Source organism: Leopardus geoffroyi, chromosome A1 (assembly GCF_018350155.1).
Source record: "Leopardus geoffroyi isolate Oge1 chromosome A1, O.geoffroyi_Oge1_pat1.0, whole genome shotgun sequence".
In the NCBI taxonomy this organism is placed as follows: domain Eukaryota; kingdom Metazoa; phylum Chordata; class Mammalia; order Carnivora; family Felidae; genus Leopardus; species Leopardus geoffroyi.
The window spans coordinates 178988744-179001890 of NC_059326.1; the positions used below are offsets into that span (position 1 = coordinate 178988744).

Here is a 13147-nt window from a genome sequence, read left to right on the forward strand (position 1 = left end):
CAGTCAGGGAGAGGCTGGTCTGTGGTTTCCATTGGGAAGTGTCTCCTGATTTTTGCCAATTGTGCCTTTTGGACTGTCTATTGGCTCATGTGTGTGGTTTGTAGGGACTTTCCTAGAACCCCTATAAGACATGAGCCCAGCTTTTCAAAAAGCCAAAGGAAATCCTTCAGAACACTGTCCAGCTACAACACTGTTTTCAAGAGAAAGAAAACAGCTCACTGGGCATGCTAATGATTTATAGGTGATGTTTGAATGTTATATAAAACTGTAAAACATGTCTCAGGGGGGTTATTGTTGCTAAATGTGAAAGTCACTTGAAACCTTATGTGACCAGGAAAAGTAGTGCAGAACAGTAACTGGCCAAGTCAAGAGTTTGGGGACATAGCAAAACAAAATTTATTGGGCTAATTATTTTCCTTTTCCTTTTCTGTTTCCTTTTCCTTTTCCTTTCCTTTTCTTTCTTCCCTTCCCTTCCTTTCCCTTCCCTTCCCTTCCTCTTTCTATCTTTCTTCCCCCTGCTCCTTAACTCTTTAACTTGCTGTGAGGGCCACATAGAGATCCTAACACAAATCACCTTTATTGGAAGGACAGTACCTTGAGAAGCCAGGTGTGGAGAAGGAGTGTGTAGGCAGCCTCTGTGTAATTATCACAATCCAGGTGAAGATCGCGGAGTTTGTACAAGTACCTGTTTGGGGAAATATGCTAGGTTACCAGGGTCAGTGATAAGGAGGCCGGAGATAGGGCCAAGCAGGAGTCAGACAGAACAACTAGGCACCTCTTGGGATCACAGAGGAATCCTCCATTGCTGATAACCAGCTCCACCCTGCATGGGTGACAACAGCAGCTGTTACTGTTTATGGGACACCTAGTGTGTGACAGGTACCAGGCTAGGTATTTTGAATGCCTTAGATCATTTAATCCACATGGCAATCTTGTGAGATGGGTTCATTGAGAAAAGTATGGTTTGGAGAAGTATGAAGTATCATCCCAGCTGGTATTCAACTTGATACTAAAGAATCTGGCCAATGCAACGTGACAAATAAGAAAGGTGAAATGAATAACTCATCACAAGTCTTGTGCTAATAATTGGAAGAGCTGGAACATGATCCCAGGCTAATTGTCTCCACAGCTCGTGCTCTGAACATTGTACCATTCCAGGAGAATGAACAAGCCACAGCACTATAAAGGACAGCTCTTCAGTGGGCTCTTGGTATAAAAGAAGTGCATTTTCTGGTAAGAGAAGGAAGTGGACCAGGGTCTCAAGATTAGATATTCATATGGAGACCTTGAGCAGTCAGTAAGGAGAATATACTATTCAACCAAAACCACATTCCTACCTTCTCTCCCTTTACAATGTGTGGTTCCAGTTCTGAACCCTGGGATGACTGCATTGTAAAAATACAGTTGTGAGCTATGTTGGGAAGAGAGATCTGTGGTACTATGAGAACAGGACTCATCTAGGTAGGGAGAGAAGGGATTTCTAGAGAAGTTCCTATGGCATGGCAGTTGAGCAAGGATCTAAAAGTGAGGGGATGAATGAGGGATGAAGATCCCAGGTAGAAAGATTTGCCTATTCATTCATCTAACAAATGGGTACTTCAGATATTATATCAGTTAATCCTCCCAGTCAACCTTTTATAGACAAGAAAACTGAGATTTATGTTAAAGTACACAGAGCAAGAAATAGGTAGAACCAGGTTTAACCATCAGCAATTTCTGCCTCTATAGTCATGGCCATTCCACTCCCCTCCCTTTTTACCTTTTCTCTCATCAGTCAGTTATCAGTGAAATTATATGTGGCTTGCATGCTGGGAGTGTTGAGCTTGTGGTCTACCTTTAGAAGCCCCTATGTGCATGGCTGAATCCTACTTTATCTCCTCCTGCCCATCCTTCATCCTTTAGATCCTTAGATGGCTGGGTCCAAAAACCTTAGAGCATTCAGAAGACAGATTTACTCCTTTACTGGCCAAGGCACCCTCTCTTCTCCTTTGTCAGCTCAAGGGTTTGGTGATCTACTGCAGAGCCCAAAGGAAAACACCCTAACGGGCCTGACCAGGGATTCAAACCCAGGTACCTACATAGGCCAGATGCACAGCTTGAGTGATGTAGGCAGGGTGAAGTCTGCCTACAAGGGGGAATGAGGACAATGTCATGACTAGAGTACCCCAGATTTGTCAGGACAGGAGGAGGGCCCAGTGTTGCCATACCTTCTGAGTTTTTAGAAGAGGGAAATTTTTATTTTATTTATTTTATATTTTACTTTTTAAGCTTATTTATTTTGAGGGGGGGTATAGAGAGAAGGGTACAGAGAGAATCTTAAGCAGGCTCTGTGCTGCCAGTCCAAGGCTCAATGTGGAGCTTGAACTCATGAACCATGAGATCTTGACCTGAGCTGAGATCAAGCATTGGACACTCAACTAACTGAGCCACCCAGGCACCCCGGGGAATTTTTATTTTTTTGTAAAATCTCTAGATTTCCAAATTTTGGCAACCAATTAAAAAATGTTTTTAAATACTGTGCCTGCCAAACAGAACAGGTTTTCAGACTATATCCTGTTACATTGTTTGGTTTAGGCAAATGCGGTTTTCCTAGATTACAACAGAACTCAAATCTCCAGAACTTATGGAGATCTGGGGCTCACCATCTGTGTTGCTAAAATGGGAAGGAGAGAAAAGAGGTTGGAAGGATGGATCCATGTGCTAGACACTTTACCTATAGCATCTCATTTAATCCTCAAAACAGAAGGTAGAATGGAAACATTCTATAAAGGGAAACCTCAACCCAGAGAGACTGAGGGATCTTATACAGACTCGCCAAGAAGACAAGGTGAAAACCCCAGGCCCTTTGGACTCCAAAGCTTTGCACTACTACAATAAGTCATGTCTGGTGATGTTATAAATACTATCTCAGCTTAGGACAGCCTATGGAATTATCTCTTATCCAAATGATAGTTCCTATTCCTGGAATAAAGCTAAACTAAGTACCTAAAAATATCTGCAATAATAGCAGAGTAGGTTCAGGCTTGGAGTCTCTGGCATTTGACAGAATGGGTCAAAAGACTTGAAAACGCTTGTTAACCTTCTGGCCAATTTCTCTTTGTGGCTCTTGTCTCATAAGGATATGAGCAAGCTATAACTTGGACACATAAGATATATGTCCAAGAATTTTGTCGTTGTGCTATTTATGATAGGAAAAAGTTGGAAACAACCTAAATGTTCAACAATATAGGATTGGCTATATAAATTATGGTATATTCTAGAAAGAAAATTTTATAGTTTCATTAAAAATGATGTTGAAATTCATCTGTTGACATGGAATTCTTGTCAAGCAAAGAATAAATTATGAGCAATATGATCTCATTTTTGTAAAAAATATGCAGGCATAGAATTCCACCTCTATATAAATATAAAAGGGTCTGAGAATATGTATGGATTATGAGAGTTTATTTCACTTTTTTTTGGTCTATACTTTATGAGTTGTTTGTTGCTGTTGTTTTGATAGTAAGTATGCATTATTTTTGTAAAGAGTAAAAATAGCAATACAAAAAATTTGGAGAAAAGAATATGAGATTCTGAGAAAAAAATGCCCTCCCCACAAAAAAACCGTTCATGATATATTCAAATAAATGTCTTTTAAATGCCTACAAGAAAATAGGTTATCATGCATCTTGGTATTTTTTTTTTTCCTGTGCAACTGGGCTGGCCAATGGTCTAACTACGTGCTTCATAAACCCTAGAATTGGGCCCCATATGCTAACCCTTCAACAAATGCAGATGTAATTCACCAGCTCGATCCATAAGATGGGTTAAGGAAACTATGGTCTGTGGATACAACAAAACAGCATGGCAGGTTGTAGAACTCCAAGTGGTGTGGGGGGCTGCTTAGGAGAATGAAAAGAGTTGAATCTGGAGAGATTGATAGGAATCAGAATATACAGGGACCTAGCATCAAGAAGGTAAGTTTAAATTCCATCCTGAAGGCAGCAGGGAGCCATTGATGGATACTGAGCAGGAGAATGATACAGCAGATCTGAATTTTAGAAAACAAAAATCTTACCTTATGTACATCTCTTCCCGATTGTTATCTTTGTAGAAATTCTAGGTAGTGGAGGAAAAACAGTGGTGAGTGTTTTTCTTTGCAGAGTGGCAGGAGTAGAGGGAGTAGTGATGGAGACGTAGGGAAGACTGCTCTTTACTATCTGGGCTCTCTGAGATGCGAGCCTGGAACTTACTTTCTTGAATGCATCAAACACCCTTTCTAGGAGATTCTACCTTGAAAGCCACTCCCCTGATCCTTAGGCTATAAAGGGACAGAGGGGGTACCTCAGCCATCACATGTCAGGGTGCAGATGGGCTATCTGCTGCACTGAGAGGTGGGTTGTCAGGATTGCGGCAGCCCAGCTTGATTTTACAAGCTCAGACCCATTACTCAGATGGAGCTGGTTGTTCTTAAAATAATAGCAGTAATCAGAGTTCTAGGAATAGTAACAGATTTCAGGGATAATAACGGATCACAACTCCTGATAGTACAGTGGTATGAGGAGTTACGATGAGACTCCAGGCAAAGACATTTAAACTTGGCAATACCTGGGAAGCTCGACTCAAGCTCAGGGATCATTGAGACCAGTAGTGGTCCTGGGCTCTACCACCGGATATCCTAATCTCGTGCATTTGTAAATGAGCCCTTAAAAATTTTGAGCCAGGAGGTCATGATCTGACCCATGAGCTATACTTTGAGAAAACCCTGGTTTAACTGAGGCTCAGAGGGAGGAAGGTGATGTTCCAGGTGTTCCAGGGTACACAGTGGTTGGCAGAGACACCCGAGACCTCAGCTCCTCTGACACCCTCCCCCCATCCTCCTTCTCGATGCCATGAGAAGGCACACCAAAAGCTAGCAGGGTCTAATTGCTTGTGGATCTACCTGTCCCAAGGTCAGAGTCTGACCGTTGAAGGTCATTTTCTTCAACTCACTTCTGCCTCTCCATAGAGACAAATTGCTAAACTCCTGGAAAACCCCTCTTCCTGCTCTTTATGTAAATTGGGCCTGGTGAAATTATTAGCAATGAATTCCTTTCTGCTGTAATCAGGATATTTTAACTCCCCTTAGCATTTCAGAAAATCAATGGCAATATCTGGGCTATTAAAAAGAGAGTCCACTTAGGTTAACAGAGGCCACACAAAAGAACTATGGGACAGGATTTATATTTTTGGAGCACTGAGCATGGTGGGGGGGGGGTTGATATGATGGATGCTACATGGTCTTTTGGCCAGCTTCATTCATTTAAACCACTTTAGGGTGGGCTGACATGGTGGTGTGGGGCGTTGCGGCTGGTGCTACCTCTCATGACTGTACCACAGGACATGTGAACGGAGACTGTTCAGGAGACGGCTCTTGGTGGGTCATGCGGTATAGGGGTTAAGAGCCTGCACTTGAGATTAGCTGTTCTGGCCCATGCTAATTTGCCGTAAGTTCTGGTTATTAGATTATTCTGTAAGAGAAGGAAACTAACATGTAGGAAGCATTTAACCACGGCCCCAGGATGAATAACCTAAGAAATAGGTACTACTACTTTCTCTATGGAATGGAGAAACCAACTAAGCCTTCAAAAAACTTCCTTGACTTGTCTATTCTATTAGTTATCAGAGATAGGAGAACCTATGGGCTATGAAACTCCAAAGCTCATACTCTTAACCCCTTTTTACTGCCACTTTCCTTCCATGTGATGTGTTAAGTACTAAAGAAAACACTCATTCCCATTTCATATATGAGGGAACTGAGACATGGAATGGTGCAGTTATTGGTCTCAAGACACAGAGCTAGCAGACGGCAGAGCAGGGATTCGATTCCACTTCTGTCTGCTTTCTGAAGCCCTTAGCACTACTTCCCTATCAAGAGCACAGTGAAGCCCCAAACCAGGCCTGCCCCCAGGACTTGATGGGACCTTGGGGAGAGGTGGCTGACCCCACATACCAGCAGATTCACAGTGCAGCTCATGCGGTTGTCTTTGCTCTCGTCGGTCATCACACCCCGGTAATCGAGCAGCTTCTCCAGGAGGCCTTTGACCAGGTTCACAAAGTTTTCCACTGACTTGAAAATAGTCGGGTGCTCTGCGGCACATTCCATCAGGCTGTGGGCAGAGATGGCAGGGCAGTGAGCTCATGGCCAGAGGAGAAAGAGTGTGTTGAGGGGTGGGGTGGGGGGGGGCGTCGCGAATGAACCAGTGAGTCTAAGTTCCCCTGGTTCATGTGTTGGCTCATTTTGCTCATTTATTCAATCATGTATTCATTTATATACTTAATTGTCTATACAGTTTAGCAAGCATTTAATTTTTTTTTGCCCACCATCAGAATGGGAAAAAAATGTCCAATGTGGGCAGCTGTCCAAAAAAATAGTGACTTCTACACACGGGGAAATAGTCACTTCTACACATCCACATTGGGAGTGACTCAGTACCACCCTTTGTGTAGCAATTTCCACAATATCTATCAAAATTGTAAACGTACATACCCTCTGGCCCAACAATTCTACTTCAGTGAACCTATTCTACAGAAATATTCCCAGAAGCATGCAAGGATTTATGATACTTACAAATTGTGTCTATAGTGAAATAGTTGAAACTATCTTAAATGTCCATCAGTAGGCAAATGGTTAATAAATTAAAGCATATTTACAAAATGTACTTCTATGAAAATACTATAAAGTATGAGAAATCAATATGCTTTGACACAAAAAGCTCTATAAAATGTACAGATCAGTGAGAAAAGTAAGTTTCAGAACAATATTTGTTTTTTATTTAACCAACTCACATAGAACCTACCATGTCCCAGGCATTATTCCAAATGTCTCACAAATGTTAACTCACCTAATCTCCCATCATAGTCTGATGAGAAAGGATGTTTGCAGATAGGGAAACTAAGGCACAGAGAGGCCAACTAACTTGTACAAGGTCACACAAGTTGTTAAATATCAATATTCGGGCTCTGGCATTTGTGAGTGGAAGTGCATGTCTGCATCATGTGTTTCTGTGTGCTTATTAATGTGCCAAATATGGCCCGGAAGGATAAACACCAAACTCTTAATGGTGGTTTCTTCTGACAAGCAGTCTAGGTGGGGGAATAGAGAAGAGAATATTCATTTTTTAAATTTAAATGTGCATATATTATTTAAAAATTCTACATTTTGTTATAATATTAATATTCTAAATTTTAAAAGCAAAAATTAAAAAAATGTGACATTACTTAAGCATCTATTAGTTGCTAGGCAATATGATAGGCATTGTGTGGGGTGGGGATGGAGAGAAAGATAAAATAAAAAAAGAAATATAAAAAAAAATGCCTACTTTCAGGAGGCCCACAGGCTAGGCAAGGAGAGACAGATGGATTAAAATTTTGATTAATGACTACTTTTTATTAATCACTTATTTTGTACCAGACACTGTACTAATCATTTTTTCTTTTTTCTTTTTTTTTCTAATTTTTTTATTCTAATCACTTTTTCTTAAGAAATCATCATAATAGGGGTGTCTGGGTGGCTCAGTCAGTTAAACGTCCAACTTTGACTCAGGTCATGATCTCATGGGTCATGAGTTCGAGCCCAGTGCTGGGCTCTGTGATAACAGCTCAGAGCCTCGAGCCTGCTTCAGATTCTGTGTCTCCCTCTCTCTCTCTCTCTGCCACTCCCCCACTCACACTCTGTCTCTCTAACTCTCAAAAATAAATAAACATAAAAAAATTAAAAAAAGAAATCATCACGATAATTCTGACTGGTAAAAATTATTCCTCTCATTTTATAGAGGAGGGAATCAAGGCTCAGAGTGGTTAAACGACCTCCTGAAATCACTCTCCTAGTAAGTGGTGACCTTGGGAATCAAGCCAAACACTTCACTATTTTCCCACAGAGAAACATTGTGGTGTGTTCTCTGGCATCTTGAGTAGACAAGCATTACCCAGGCTACTATTTGTTTCTGGCTAATATCCCTGTGGCAGCTTAGGTCCCAAGAGCTCCAAGTAGGGAAAGGTGAGAAAGGCAAGGACTTCAGAGGGTCATTTCTTCCCAGAAGCCAAACCAGGCTGCAAGGAGGCGACACCTCAAACTGTGGTGTGATCAGACAAATCCATCTTCTCCGTGGGAGAAGCACCTGTTCCCTGGCTCTCAGTGAGAGACGCAAATTGCCCTGTGATTTAGGCCTGTCTGGCTCAGTCACAGCTGTGCCTGACTCCTTCTGGGACCATCACTTCCAGCCCCGTTTCCCAAGCTAATAACAATGCGACAACGCTTTGTCCAGTGTTTGGGTGTGATTCCTCACAGCCTCTCAGGCAGCTCAGACCCAGAAGTTATCTCACGGCCTGAGCGCAGCCCAGACCAGTGGTTCTCAGTCCCTGCGACATGTTAGAATCTCCAGGGGAACGTTTTCTAAAGCTCAGTGACCACCCTAAGATCAATGGCTTTGTATCTTTGGGAGTGGGAGCCAAGTAGCAGTATTTTATCTTTAGAATTCTCTAGGTAATTCCAATATGCAGCCAACATTAAGAACAACTAGTTTAGTCCAGTGCTTTACAAAGTTCAATGTGCATGGGAATCGCCTGGGGATTAACAGATTACGATTAATAGATTCTGTTAATAGATTCTGGTTCAATAGATCTGGGCTAGGGCCTGAGATTCTGCATTTCTAAAAGCTCTCGGATAATGCTAGTGCTATTGGTCCTTTGCAAAGCATGGGTTTTGAAGAATACTTTCTTAGTTTCCCTATTCTTTAGGTGTAAGATAATAAATCTGCTCATACGGTCTAGGATTGGTGAGATGGATTGGCAGACTGTTTGGAACTCACCCATCCATTCACTATTCATCACCAACTACCACCATCCACCATCCATCCACTCAACAGATATTTTTCTAGGAACCAGGGATTCAGAAATTATTAAGACACTGACTTCCAGGAAATCACAGTACAGCACAGGAAGCAGATACAAAAATAAAGACTAACCATAGTATATGATACTCCCATTTATTATTTCCTGTGTTCCAGATGCTGTGCAAACCCATTTTATTGGTTATCTTATTTAATGCTTACAAAATTTCCTGGAGTTGGGCATTATTAATACTGTCAACTGATAGAGGAGGCATGAAACCCCCAGGGCTGGGTTCTAATAAGGGTCTTGCCAAAGTCCCCCAGCTGTTTCTCTCCTTTGAATCTACAATGGAGGACAGATACAATGAAAAAGGGTCATGGGAATCTCCAGGTGATGCAGATAATTCCTCACTCAGAAGGAGAGGGGGCGGAGCACTTGCCAGCCACTCCCTGTCTATACTTCTGCCTGGGTGGGGGTTGGGGCGGGGGGACTGGAGGGAACTCACACTGCCCTAGAGTTGATTTGCATTCAGCATGGGAGGCCTTCAGAGGGAAGAACCCAGGCCCACACTCTGTGTCAGTGCTGATGGAACTGGGTTTTCACTCATCCTTTAAAACTGATGTATGGAGTACCTCTTATGACAGGTCCTCTTTCAGGCACTGAACTGGTTTGGGTGGGATCTTGGCCCCAGAACACACATTCTCTGTCCCTTTCACCTTTCCAGCTCCCTTACCACTTCTAGAAAAATTCTCAGGCAGATGGAATACAGCAAAATAGAGTGTCTAATTACTCCTTTCAACGTGGGGACCTTCACATTAAGAGATATGGGCAGGGGTACCTGGGTGGCTCAGTCGGTTAAGCATCCAACTCTTGATTTCGGCTCAGGTCTGGATCTCACAGTTGCCCCTCCTATGCTTGTGTGCACTCTCTCTCACTCTCAAAAAAAAAAAATAAATTAAAAAAAAAGAGGTGGACAACTGGGAGTGGGCTTTGGGGACAGTTCTGAGGGTAGGGAGGGGTGGGATGTTGTATAAGGTTGTATAGCTTGTACACTGCACAAGAGCCCATGAGGGCCGAAATTGAGCCCCACGTCATGCTCTAAGTCTGTGCCCTAATGCAGGTCTATTGCTGCCATAGGAAGGGAAACCCTGCTCTATTCACAAAGGCACCATCATATTGCTAAGCCATGTACCACAGGACTGTGTCTGCCCAGAGAAGGTCCTCCATGGCAGTAGAGGCCCTGAATGAAGGGCTGAAGGAAGGGCTAGAGGAACTGTAGATGACTAGACTGGAGGAGAAATGACGGGTATGTTCATGGCTTCAAATAACCACATCAGTGTCTACCTAGAGAGCAACAATAATAGCTAATATTTCCAGACTACTTACTAGTTATCAGAAACTGCTAAGTACTTTACATGACTTTTCTTGCTTAGTCTCAACAAAAACTGTAACAGCTGGATAGTATTTTATCCTCAGTTTGCAGATAAGGAAACTGAGGCTCAGAAAGCTCAAAGGCAGAAGAAGGGACCTGGCCCCTGGACATTTTAATTGGACCTTGACTCCTCTGGTTGGGCTTGATGAGTTTTGCAGAAATCATTCACACCTCTATCCTAGAAGCAAAAATAATGAGCTGCTTTTAATTTCCTCGACCTCTAAGGATTCCTTTTATAAATAATCACTCAGGAAGGATTTGAAAATCCTGCTGATCATCTGAAGACTGCCGCAGAGCCCCATCCGCTTATAAAAATGGAAATTGCCAGCACTGTAAATGGTTTCCCTTATGGTCAATATTTAGATTTTCCTTTTTAGAACTTTAAAATAAACATTGACTCAGGCAAAATGTCACTTTTTCCCCTGGACAGTCAGTCTTGATACCCACCCGAGGAGCAGACAGTGGGTTTCTCCTTCTGAGTTACGTTTGTGTTCCCTGTGTGTAGTGAGGGCTGTGCGCAGTGACAGAAGGGGGACAGGGCCTGCTGAGATGGTGCTGCCTGGGAATCTGCCCTGCCTACTGAGCAGGGCACGGAGGGTCACTGTGAGGGTTAGAGCAAGGCCTTTAGTTTGCTTTTGTTGTTGGAGATAAAATATTCAAAAAGGATTAGGAAAAGAATTTGACATCAGAGTTCTATCAGAGAATCATACAAGTCTGAGAATATACAATTAGGAAGAAATTTGAAATGTCTGAGCCACATTGCTAAGCCTTGGGAGAAGTCCTTCGGGAGGAAAGGGACACTGACATGAAGACGGAAACTGGAAGTCAGATGGCTGAACAAAGTATATTTATTAAGCTTTTACCTGCTGTGTGCCAGATGCTTTATAGTTATTCAGTCTTCAAAACAGCTACAGGCTTATTATCCCCATTTTATAGATAGAGATATTGAGGCCAAAGATGTGTGATTGGTCCAAAGTTACACAGATGCTAAGTGGTAGAATCAGGGTTGAAACCTAATGTCTTTCTCCAAATATATACAATTGGCCTACATGCACATGAAAAAATGCTCAACATCATTAGCCATCGAGGAAATGCAAATCAAGATGGCAATGATATCAGTTTCACAGCCACTGGGATGGCTTTAGTCAGTAAGGCAGATATTAACAAGAGTTGGGGAGAATGTGGAGAAACTGGAACCCTCACACACAGCTGGTAGGAATGTGAGTGGTCAAGTACTTTGGAAAACAGTCTGATGGTTCCTCAAAAAGCCAAGTAGAGTTACCAAATGACCCAGCAACTCCACTCCTAGGCATATACCCAAGAAAATTGGAAGCATTGTGTCCACATAAAAATTTGCATGTGAATGCTCATAGCATAGTCATTCCTAACATGAAAAAGTGGAAACAGCCTACATGTCCATCAATTGGTAAATGAATAGGGGTGCCTAGGTGGCTCAGTCAGTTAAGCGTCCAACTTCAGCTCAGGTCATGATCTCATGTTCATGAGTTTGAGCTCTGTGTCAGGCTCTGTGCTGACAGATCAGAGCCTGGAGCCTGCTTTGGATTCTGTGTCTCCCTCTTCCTCTACTCCTTGCCTGCTCACACTCTGTCTCTCTCTCAAAAAATAAATAAACATTAAGTTTTTTTAAAAAAAGGTAAATGAATAAACAAAATGGGGTGTATCTCAACAGAGAAATATTAGTCAGCAACAAAAAGAAATGAGGTGCTGACGACTGCTACAGTGTGGACGAACCTTGAAAATATGATATACGAAAGAAGCCAGTTTCAAAGCACCATATACTGATTCTACTTACATGAAATGTCCAGAATAGACAAATCCACAGGGGCCGAAAGTAGAGGGGATGATGACTAAAGAGTATGGGGTTTCTTTGGGGAGGTAACAAAACTGTTCTAAAATAGATGGTGGTTATGGTTGCATAACTCTGCAAATATACTAAAAGCGATAAAATTGTACACTTTCAGTGAGCTGTATGGTATATAAATTATATCTCAATAAAATCTTAAAACAAAAAGACATGTCCTGACCAAGTTCAGTGCTGACCACTGTCCACTGCCTCACGCAGACCTATGCCCTGCAGTCAGGCAGAACTGGTTTGGGTCCCAGCTTGTCTACCCAACTAGATTGTTCCAGTTTCCTCAGACAAGACCCTTCCATGAGCCTCAGGGCCCAGCTCTATGAAACAGGGGTCAGAGAGTAAATGCAGCTAAATGAGGCAGTGCACAGACAGCATCTAGCTCAGCATCTGTGCACTGCATATACCCTATTTATCTTGGTCATGATCAACATCTGCGTATGATTAAAAGAGAAAGAAGGAAAAACTAGCAAGAATTATTCCACAGCAAAGAGATAACACAAGTGAACATTTTGGTGGATTGTTTTTCTCTTCACAACACAGCAAAGTTTCTTTTTATCCATCCCATTCCATCAATATCAAAGAAACAGCCACTCTAGAGAGAGAGAAATTTTAGGTTTCTTTCAAAAATGGAGTTTCTCCAATACCAGGAGCCAGAAGATCGATCTCCAGGGGAGGGAGGAGTCTCTGAAGGCCTGGAGTCCCAAGCTCTCCAGCCTGCAGCTGACCTTTCCCGGTTCCCCCCGCGCACGGGTGCTGAACTTACATTGACTCAAGCAGCTGCATGTACTGCTCGTCTCCTCGGCCTCCTTCCACCTCATGGTCCAGCTTGAGGATGATCTCATTTTCAAACTAAAGCAGTAGGAGACGAAAAATCAATAATAACAACATTAGAAGGCTGAATGTTGAAATTAGTCAATTTGTTATTTTAGCCAAAGCTTTAGGGAGCACCTATCATTTCCCAGCGTTTGTGCCCAGAACCGGGAGTGCAA

At 42.4% G+C, this 13147-nt stretch overlaps 1 protein-coding gene across 1 annotated transcript in view; it reads right to left on the bottom strand.

Moving 5' to 3' along the window:
• The window catches only part of DOCK2 (dedicator of cytokinesis 2), a 416990-nt gene that overhangs the window by 36478 nt on the left and 367365 nt on the right, over nt 1-13147 (bottom strand). The window contains exons 34-37 of the mRNA XM_045501969.1: nt 12922-13007; nt 5972-6128; nt 4058-4098; nt 595-685 (exon numbers count right to left, since the gene is read on the bottom strand). Of these exons, the coding sequence (XP_045357925.1) occupies nt 595-685; nt 4058-4098; nt 5972-6128; nt 12922-13007 (375 nt within the window). The remainder of the gene's footprint in view (nt 1-594; nt 686-4057; nt 4099-5971; nt 6129-12921; nt 13008-13147) is intronic.